General features: G+C 40.5%; 2 protein-coding genes across 2 annotated transcripts in view; both read right to left on the minus strand.

The window, feature by feature from the left end:
- The window catches only part of LOC119429097 (ly6/PLAUR domain-containing protein 1-like), a 17,965-nt gene extending 15,359 nt beyond the window's left edge, over nt 1-2,606 (minus strand). Inside the window, exon 1 of the mRNA XM_037696815.1 lies at nt 2,558-2,606. Coding sequence (XP_037552743.1) covers nt 2,558-2,606 — 49 coding nt within the window. The remainder of the gene's footprint in view (nt 1-2,557) is intronic.
- A 4,410-nt stretch (nt 2,607-7,016) lies between these two features.
- LOC119429098 (nck-associated protein 5) overlaps nt 7,017-10,985 on the minus strand; it is a 90,036-nt gene continuing 86,067 nt past the window's right edge. Inside the window, exon 17 of the mRNA XM_037696816.1 lies at nt 7,017-7,670. Coding sequence (XP_037552744.1) covers nt 7,377-7,670 — 294 coding nt within the window. The 3' untranslated portion in view covers nt 7,017-7,376. The remainder of the gene's footprint in view (nt 7,671-10,985) is intronic.

Raw genomic sequence — 10,985 nt, forward strand, 5'->3', positions numbered from 1 at the left:
GTTAACTTAACATGTTGTACACGTTAGCTTAACATGTCATACACTTTAACAACATGTACATGTTAACTTAACATGTTGTACGTTAGCTTAACGTCATACACGTTAGCTTAAGATGTCGTATACGTTAACTTAACATGTTGTACATGTTAGCTTAATGTTGTACACGTTAGTTTAACATGTCATATACGTTAACTTAACATGTACACATTAGCTTAACATGTCATACACATTAGCTTAATATGTCATATACGTTAACATGTACATGCTAACTTAACATATTGTAAATGTTAGCTTAATGTTGTACATGTTAGCTTAAGATGTCGTATATGTTAACATTTTGTACGTTAGCTTAACATGTCATACACGTTAGCTTAATATGTCGTGCACGGTAGCTTAAGATGTTGTACATGTTAGCTTAAGATGTCATACACGTTAACTTAACATTTTGTGCACATTAGCTTAACATGTTATAAATGTTAGCGAAAATATGCAAAACAAACTTACATGTTTGTGTTTCTAAGTCTTTAAGTTTCAGTCTAGTTATGGAAACACGATGACTTAAAAAATGTTTTAAAAAAGTTTCGAGTAAGTATTTAAATTTCCTCAAGTCTTGTTAATAAATTGCTGCTTTTTTGTTTAATCAATCTTTATTTATTTATTTTTTTTAAAACTAAGGATACTGAGGGCGGGCAGCATGGTGGCGCAACTGGTAGAGCTGCTGCCTCTCAGCGAGCAGGTCCTTGGTTCAAACCCCGGTCCAGGTGCCTTTCTGGGTGGAGTTTGCATGTTCTCTCCATGCATGCGTGGGTTTTCTCCGGGTCCTCCGGTTTCCTCCCACAGACCAAAAACATGCATGTTAGACTGATTGGTAACTCTAAATTGTCCCTAGGTGTGAATGAAAGAGTGAATGGTTGTTTGTCTTGTTTGTCTCTATGTGTCCCTGTGATGGACTTGCGACCTGTCCAGGGTGTACCCCGCCCCTCGCACAGTGATTGCTGGACATGGGCACCAGCGACCCCCGTGACCCAAAATGGAATAAGCGGGTAAAGATGATGGATGGATGGATGGATGGCTGGATGGATGGATGGATACTGAGGGCCTGATGAGATTGTCCAAGGGCCACTTTTGGCCCTCGGGCCATGTCTGATATTGACTGAGTTACAGCTGATTTTTTGTGTTTTTTAATTCAGCTGGCCACCTTTGCCTCCAGGAAATGAAAGTGAAAGGTTAAGTTGGGTTTTATTATCTCATATTGTTTTGAAACAATATGTGAAAAATCAAGTAGAAGTTGATTTCTCAGGCTTATGGAGTGACATTCTGCAGAAAAAAAGGACAGACCAGAAAGTTATGGTTTTTAATAAAGGTCCAACAATGTTCAGTCAAGTCATCTGGACGTTTTTTTTTATTTGTTATTCCTGAGACGTCTCGTCCTTCATCCAAAGGACTTCTTCAGTCCGAGAAGCCACAAACAAACTGGAGTCCCACAAGCACCACTCTCCCATGGTGGGAAAAAAAAAACCCATTTGCTGGTGATAAGATGGTTTCTGGTTATCACCAGCAAGCTGTTTTTTTTTTTCTCGTTTTTTTTTTCCCCACTATGGAAGTGTGGTGCTTGTGCTACTCCAGTTTGTTTGTGGCTCCCTGGACTGAATTAGTCCTTTGGACGAAAGACGAAATGTCTTAAAAAGAAACCGTCCAGATGACCTGACTGAACTGTGTTGAATTTGTACCTGGATTATTGAGCACGAACTTTGGTATAAAGGAACAGTGTTCACTTCTTTCGCGTATCTCTCTGCTGACATATTGGTGGCTCGCATTCAGCCTCTTCAGCCCTGAAACCTTCCTCTGTCATGTGCTACCCAAAGCTCCAAAGAGGAATCTAACCAGGTTGAGTCAGGTCCTCTGGACGGATTCTTCTTTGTTGAAACGTTTCGTCTTTTATCCAAAGGACTTCTTCAGTCTGAGGAGCTGCACTAAACTAAGTCTTATAAATAGCACCTTCTCATAGTGGATCAACCAGTTTGCAGATGACACCCAGAATTAGTTGTTCAAATATAAAAGGACCATCAGTTTAACAATTGATCGTTAGTGCCCTGACACTGCAACACACAGTGCTCTTAGTGCAATGAAGATGACTTTAGGATAAAAGACGAAACGTTTCAACAACAAAGAATCCATCCAGAGGACCTGACTCAACCTGGTTAGATCATCTGGATTACTGAGCATGCGTCCGGATCATTCAGCTAGAATCAAAATCAGTCAGATCTTTGGAGAAAATGTTTTCTTTTGGTCAAAAATGACGAGTTTCTATAAAAAACATGGAGGGTTTCTTTGCTCTATAGGCAAAAAGAGCAGACTCAAAGCAGCTGGAGTTATTTTGCTTAAAGAAGGGGTTTCTGCTTCACTGCTGTTTTACTCTCTTCACTTCATCAGGTTCAAGAAGTCAGGCGCAAACTGACACAATGCGTCAAGATTAAAAGGCAGTTTTTTTATTATTATTATAAATTTAAAGCTATGCATTTATTTATTAAAAATAAAAATCAGTGATTCTGCCTACCTGCGTCCAGAAAGACTCCAAACAAAGTCGCCAAAACGAGCAGACGCATTCTCTCCAAAATGACGCCCGGAGGAGAAACATCAGACAGAAATCCGGTGAAGTCGCTCAGAAGGAGGAGGACTCGGGGAGTCAGAGCGGTGCACGAGGAGGAGGAGGAAGGAGCGCGCTCATCCTCTCCCGGCTGCCAAGATGCTTGTTTGGAGAAGAGGAGGAGGACGGAGGCAGAGAGTCCGGAGCGACTGGAGACTGAGGCTGGAGCGCAGAGATGATAACGCGCGCACCACGTGATTTGACCTCGAAGCTTTAAGACAACAAAAAGTTGACTTTTGGTTTAAAATTACGTGCTTATTTATGATTTATTAAAGCTTAAGTGCGCCTCCAGCCAATTGATTGGAATCAACTCAGCAGGTGATTAAGATTAATGACTTTATTTCATAGTTTTTTTTTCTTCCCCCGCTGCCGTTTTGCATTTAATTAACCTCTTCCATAGCACGAAGGCGCCGCGTGTTTCTGCCTCCAAAATAGAATCATCAGAACATAAATCCAACTTAACCTGTAATTTAGCTCTAATGAGGCCCCGCGCGCACGGCTCCGTGATCAATACCAGCTCCGGTGTGCGGGAACCGGTTCATCCAGGCGTGCGTAAAGCTGAATAATTACGCACCGAGGGACTAATGCGCCTCTGTATCCCTCCGCGGTGAGCAGGTTTGCTGCAAACTTTCCATTTTTGAAGCTGAAATTTAAACATGAATACAAAAAAAAAAAAAAAAAAAAAAGAGCCAGCAGCTCAGTTTGAAATAGGAAATATTTTCTCATATTTATTTAGGAAATAGTTACATAAAATACAATAAAGTCTAGTGTAACAGACAGAATTGCACACAGCATCAATAATAATAATAATAACAATAATTTTAATAATTACCAAAGTAACACTGCTGGTTTCTCTTTACAAAAGGAGCATTTCAGGAAGAAGAAGGGTGATGATTACGCTACAGTCCGACAGTACAAAATGTGGGTATAAATACTGAACACCTAGAAAAATACACAAGTCCTTTTTTCACCTTTTTTTTTTGTTTTGTTTTCATACAATAATTACAGTTTTGTAGAAAAGAAACAAAGTCGGCTCTGATTAGCACCAGCTGGTCAAATTCCTGATAGAAATTTGGCATAATTTTCACCTAAAAGTTCAAATATGTCTCTAAAATAAAATGATAAAATACTCTTTATCGATCAAAATATTTGTTTTCCTTTAACCCCCCCCCCCCCCCCCCCCCAGAACTCAACAAGAAAATGTATTTTCAAACAGAAGGCGTGGAAAATGGTTGAACGATTGGCATTTACATTTGAGTCCGGTCCTCTGGACGGGTTCTGCTCCGATATTAACTTATAGGATTTTTATTTACATCATAATGTACAGCTACGAGAGGAGAACAGTAGAGGTTTCCGTTACGCTACATTTGAGAAAAAAAAAAAAAAAGACTGCTTGAATTCAGGAAATTGTCAATAACCAAAATAAAAGAGTGACTTTTATGTGTCGAAATGTACCTGATGGCTGATTCCTACAATCGTTCTGAGTCCGGTATGTTCCCTGAGCTGACAGCAGTGACGGTGGGTTGTTTATTGTACCTGTGAGACACTTAAATTAATTTACTGCATGGTTCACACGATTTGTGGGGAATCTGAGCTTAACACCTGCTGGTTTAAGTCTCGCCTGCACCCGTTTTCTGTCCTTTGCAAGAAAGAAATGAGGCTGGTCATTGTGTGGTGGAAGTTAGCCCGTGTTTTCTTAAATTTAAGGGAGTAGGTTCGCGTTCATAAACCTAATCAAGAGTAAAAAAAGAGGTCTGCCTTGAAAGGCAGCACCTATTATTATCCACCTGACAAGGGTTTCTTAACTTTACTTTTCCAATAACTTTAATGTGACTCAAACTGCAACGTGTACGTACCACCATAAATGTTATATCAAAACGACCGGCTCGGCACCGTGATATGTGCTATTACTTTTATTGGCGTTTGAAGTTACCATGGCAATGTAATTTGCAAACAAAGATGCCGTTTTTATTAGTAATTTTTCATAGACTCTGATTGCAAATCAAATATCCAAGATGGCCACCTGAGCTATAAAGGACAATTATTGTAAATCAACCGTTTTTAGAGATATTAAGCTGAAATTTGGTGTGGTGGTAACTGAGAGCAATGTCCAATAAATAATAGGGGGGAAAAAATCAAGATGGCCACCAAAGCTACATTTAAATGGCTTTAATGCTAGGCCTGTCGCAATAAACAATAAATCAGTTAATCGCATGATGAATGAAAATTATCGACCTCATTTTCATTTATCGTCTTTATCGTTTCTTCATGTCTCTCTCTTTCTACTGAAGACACTGGATGACAAAAGTTTCAACTCCGGTGCTCTTCACTGTCCCCTCCCTTTCTCTTTAAAATCCATTTTAACCATCCAACATGGCGTTTTTGGATCATTAAAAGCAGCTAAGCTGAGAAGCTAAACTACGAGCTAAGCTAACAGGCCGACCTCGAGGAAAAAAACCTCTGTCTTGTCGAAGCGCCAAAATTCACAGTTGAAACCTGTACCTTCGTGTAAAAAGTTGTTTTTCTCTGCAAAAAGAAGCTGAGAACTTGTTTACTGATTTTTTTTTTTAATTAAAAGCTCTATATGAAAAATGTTATGCTAAAGCGCTCAATCCACACCAAGCGTCCGAAGAGAGACAGCCCATGTCACGTCAAGGGGCCTCCCTCCCATTTTTCTTAAAGAGACACGCTGCTCGCTCCCTCACTATCCATCCTTCGGTTCAAACAGTCTTATACTGCCATCCTGTGGTCGAAAAAAGTTACTACACGCAAAACAAATTAACCAACATTTCTTCTTAAATTTGACCATAATTACTAATTATGGTCAAATTTCAAACAATATTATCGTTTATCGCAATAATTTCTGAGACAATTAATCACCTAACAAAATTTGTTATTGTGACAGGCCTATTTAACTCAGCTATTTTTACACATACAGAGCTGAAATTTAGTGTGGTTAAAGCTGAGAACCTTCCCCACTGGATCCAGATCAAAAATCCAAGATGGCCACCATAGCTTACAAGAAAAAAATGACTAAGTCATTGACTTTTTGCAACATTGAGCTGAAATTTGGTGTGGTGGTAGCTGAGAACGGACCCCAACACTTAGTACTGTCAAATCAAAAATTTAAAATGCATGCGACTGGGCAGTCCCCGTCAAAGTTTCTCTGGGAACTTGCTAGTTTGTAACAATCGAGCTGAAAGTTGGATCTTTATCTACAATTCTCCCTCTTCCTAAAATTAATTTTTTTACCCATCGGAAAAACAAAATCAAAAGGTTTAATAAAGAAATTGCTGCAACCTTGCATTTGCAGATCAAGAAGTAACGTTCAACTGGAAAGTTCCTGGAGAAACTTTTATGGGGACTGCCATGTGACAGCCATTTTAAAACGTACATGAGTTCAGTCAGGTCATCTGGATGCTTTCATTTTTTTGTTGTTGTTGAGACATTTTGTCCTTCATCCAAAGGACTTCATCGGTCCAAGGAGCCACAAATAAACTCAGTCCCACAAGCAGCACAATCACGTAGTGGACCAAACAGTTTTGCTGGTGATAAGATGGTTTCTGGAGCCAGTCGCCTCCTCTGAGGCACCCATAGCCAAAGTGGCAAAACAATCTTATCACCAGCAAACTGGTTGGTCCACTACGGGAGTGTGCTGCTTGTCGGACTGAGTTTATTTGTGGCTCCTCGGACTGATGAAGTCCTTTGGATGAAGGAGGAAACGTCTCAACAAAAAAAGAAACCGTTCCAATGACCGGACTGAACATTGCTGGTCTTTTTTACCTGGATTACTGAGCATGAACTTTGAGCTCTATAAGTGTTTTTCAATGAGGAAAAATGGCGTCTTTGTTTGCAAATACGTCACCATGGTAACTCGAAATGCCAATAAATGTAATAGCACACATCACGGCGCCGAGCCGGACGTTTTCATATAACATTTGTGGGGGTACACGTTGCTGTTCGGGCCGCACTGAAGTTGATAGGTGAGCAAGATTCTTTTCAGGTGGATAATAATTGGTGGCTGCAGTCCCCGATTTTACTTACCCCCCCAAAAATGCTAAAAACAAATCCAAGGATAACTAACTGAAAATCATAAAAATAAATTAAAATCTCTTGCAACGTTTTGCTTCAAGTGGTTTTGATCCATTTTAATGGACATTTCATGTATCAGCAACTCAAACTCATGGGCTTGAATGGAGTTTTTGTAACTTAACAATAAAAACTGCATATTTGTTCTGCGTGCTTGTCACTGTTAAATCGTCCATTTTTACTTGAAGTACCTAGAACCAAAAATATACAATTTACTATTACAATGAGATCAAAACAAGGTTCACAGTAAAAAGTTGCAAGCTGGTGATGGAATAAACGTTCATCCAGCATATGAGGGTTGCAGTCCAAATCTGTTTTTGACCTTTTTTTCTGTGTATGTGTTGACTTATATTTTCCAAATTGCCCCCCAAAAAGGGACTGATACGTTTAAATGTGGTTTGATTTATGAAGCAGCTTGGTTAGATTTGAGGCAATGCGTTAGATTGTTCTGAAAGCTGTCAGGTTTATCCGCCACGTCAAAAACGGCATGGTCAAAGGTCTAGAAGCTAAGATATTGTTGGCATTGGTGACTTGGCTGACAAAATATATATATATATATTGCAAACAAATGTCAGAATGGCCTGAAAATCCACCGTATAATTTAGTTGTACCATTCAACCTGACAAAAGTCCAGACACCCTCAGACGCCGTTGGAGCCCTGACTGGCACAGGACGAGAAACTGTCGTAGAGCGAGTCGCTAAGCGAGCCCATAGGATCCGCCCCGGTCCTGCCTACGAAGCTGGACGACGACAGGGGCTCGTCGACTTTGCGGCCGTCCTCCACTCTCTTCCCCGCGTCCCCTTGGAGGCCGCTCAAGCTCGCGTCCGGGTACAAGCTGCTGGGGCTGCTGTGATTCAGCTCGTTTACCACGGACACGTCCAAAGAGGTCAGGCGATTTGGACTCGTGGGCGTCTTCTCCACTGGAATCTCTTTCTGCAGACAAAAGAAAAACGAACGTACATCAAGAAAAAGCCCAACGTACGTGTTTGATACATGCTTGTTCATCAAGAACGAGTATAAAAGGCGAGATCTCGACCTACGGTAAATGCTTTCTTGGACACAGAGGACTGACGTCTACCTAAAAGCAGCAGTGACATCAGTCTCATATTGCAGCTTTGTCCTGCACAGCAATAAGACCGATGCCACTTGAGAGCATGACAGATCTATATTAAGATTTTTATCACTCTGAAGGACCAGATGCACGTCTCGGATGTTACAGCACCCTGCGTTGATGTATCTTTTATTAACTCTGTTCCACGGATTAGCGTATACGACTTGCTTCTTTGGGGAACTGTGAAGTTTAAAAGTTGTTTTTTTAAACTCCACATCACGCCAATTAGCAGGAAGAGTTTTATCTTGAGGGCGGTATTGATTAGTTCCGTGCTCCGAGTCGTGACTGTCCACAAAGTGTTATTGTGGGCTTTATCACCAAACCGGACCACGCCATTACAGCTGTTGGTCTCTCAAGGCACCCCCTCCCTTAACATTTAATGGTGATTAGACTCAGCAAGAAAAAGCCTGCAATAAGGGCCTGATGCTCTGCCAACTCGTCTACCGAGGAAAAACAAAACACCTTTAAATATTAGTTGTTTTTTTTTACGACGCGCCAACCGTCAGCGTCCTAATGCACGTCTCAAATGGCTCTTTAACAAGCTGTAGCCCTCAGCACTGCCTCTCCTGAGAGGTTATAAACAGCCCTGGAACAGTAACCACTCATTTTCCACAGCAAATCGAGCCTGCGAGATATCGCAGCAGCCATCGACGCTGGTCTTTTCGCAGGAGAGTGCACGGAGGGCGAGCTGCAGGGGACAGGCAACCCGCCGGGGGATGGTGCAACCCTAGACTGTTTAGCATTTCTGTGTGGAGTGGATAGCATCAACTCATAAACTGCATCAACTTTCAGAGAGCTGTGGGGGTGATAAAAAAAAAAAACTAAAATAAACCGTGTTGGTAATGGAAGCGCTTCTTTGAGCTCTCAAAGTTTCTGAAGTCTGCACACTTGAATTGTTTTCAAGATTTCACACATATTTTAGTTTGAAACAACTCTGCTGCCCTTCCTACAAGACATCCTTTATCAAGATATACCAACTTTAAAGTGTGTCTGACTACTTGTACATATTATTATATAATTTATCTATTCTACTAAATGTTGTTGTTTGTGACACAGGAAAACTCATAATTATTAAAAATAATTATGTATGTTTATTACATCCACCAAAGGAAGTCACCTTTATTTTACCGGCATAATGCATTCTGGGGCATTGACGTACATTGGTTGTAGTGGAGACTTAAACACAAGGAGTCAAGGCTAAAAAGTTATAACACGTGACAATAAAGTTATATTTTATATTAGTCCTTATGCACAATATATGGGTCGAAACAATTAAACAAATGATGTTTAATTTATTAGCCCTGAAGCTAACGTCATAAATATTAGCTCTGAAGCTACCGTCATAAATATTAGCTCTGGAGCTAACATTATGTATAGGCTATTAGTTCTGAAGCTAACATCATTAACATTAGCTCTGGAACTAAGGTCATATATATTATCTCTGGAGCTAACATTATGTATAGGCTATTAGTTCTGAAGCTAACGTCATAAATATTAGCTCTGGAGCTAACACTATGTATATTAGCTCTGAAGCTAATGTCATGGCTTATCTGACTCTGAATCCCCCGCTTGTCCTTGGAAACGAGCCAAATATCAATTTTCTCCTGGGACATGGGTAACTAGGGACAAAGCTTCATCTGTCACCCCCCCACCCCCCGCCACTCCCAACCCCCCCCAAAAAAAACTGACCAAAAACTCTAAAACCTGAACATTTTTCAAGAAAAGCTGATCTTTGTATTAAATTCTGGCAGAGAACTCAACCTTCAAAATAAGCTGAATATTTGTTAATTTTATTTGACAAACCCGTTTTGTAGTTACTGTGTTTGTTTAGCCACTAAAAAACATCAGTTTGTAGTAAAATAAATCTTTTTAATCAAGAAAAACAACAAAGTAAGCTTAAAAGCAGATTCCTGCCTGCATCCAGAGAGTTTTTTTACCTCCCACTGTGTGTGTGTTCGGCTGCTGTTTTAGTATAAAAATAGTGAAAGTCTAAAAAATCCTAGAGATTTGTTCGTTTTCCTCTTGACGGACTCTCTTGAGTGGATTCATCTGCCCTGCAGGTGCAAGCAAATCTGTGGTTAGAGGGCTGGAATAAAAGCCCGAGGACACCTGAGAGGCTGATATCAACCGGTGCTGAACAAACACTCAGCTAAAAGATTTACAGAATTTATTTGAGCAAAAACACCACGAACAGTTGAGTTTTTCTGCACTTTAAGGTGCCCTGGCTGACCTAAGTTAATGCGAAGCTCTGCTAGTGGGCAAATCAGAAACAAATTTGAGAAGAACGCTAAAGGAAAACGCGTCTAAAGGTGACGTCTGGTTTTGTGCAGGTGCAGAGGTCGAAGCCATTTGAAGCCCAGGTGCTAACTGCCGTTCACACTTGCCAGCTTTTAATTCACCGCCCACACGTTCGCTCTTTGTAGGATTTCCTTTTTATATGTCGGGATCAATGTAGCCATGAAAATTATACAGCCCAGGAGGGGGAAAGAAAAAAGTGGTGGGATCTTTTGATTTCTAAAATCGCTGTCTGACACTGAAGACCTTTCAAACGCAAACGTAAGCAAAAGAAAAGGAAAAGGAAGCCGTGCAGTTTCTGGTTCGATTCTGGAAGAATGGCATTTACCGGCAGATCGAAGCCTCCAAACGCAGGTGTCTTTACCACCTGCAGGTGCAGCTGAAGTGATGGCTTTAATAAGTGAGGATGCAGGCGGGTGTCTCCATGAGAAAACCTACTTGAAAACATTGAAGAGCCAAATAGGCAGCTGGCTCTACTCTTGATGTCAAAACTTTAATTTACAATATCTCTTCATGACAGCACAGTAAAAGCAAACACTGTTCTTCTTTTTATCTTGATGTTTCTGTACATATGATAACACAATTCTTAGTTCTCCATATGGAACAAAACACTACATTTGAATGGCAGTTGGTTTCTAGATGCCTAAAATCAATAAAAACCAAATATACAGGAAGTAATGCAAGAATCTGCAAAAAGCCATGTTGAAGCTCGAGCCACACGACTGACCTCCATTAGGCTGGTCGTGGTCTGCAGTATTTTCTCTGTAGCTATCTCTGTAGATATCGCTGTAGCTATCTCTGTAGATATCTCTGTAGCTATCTCTGTAGTTATCTCTGTAGCT

Source organism: Nematolebias whitei, chromosome 23, assembly GCF_014905685.2.
Source record: "Nematolebias whitei isolate Nwh7 chromosome 23, NemWhi1, whole genome shotgun sequence".
Classification (NCBI taxonomy): domain Eukaryota; kingdom Metazoa; phylum Chordata; class Actinopteri; order Cyprinodontiformes; family Rivulidae; genus Nematolebias; species Nematolebias whitei.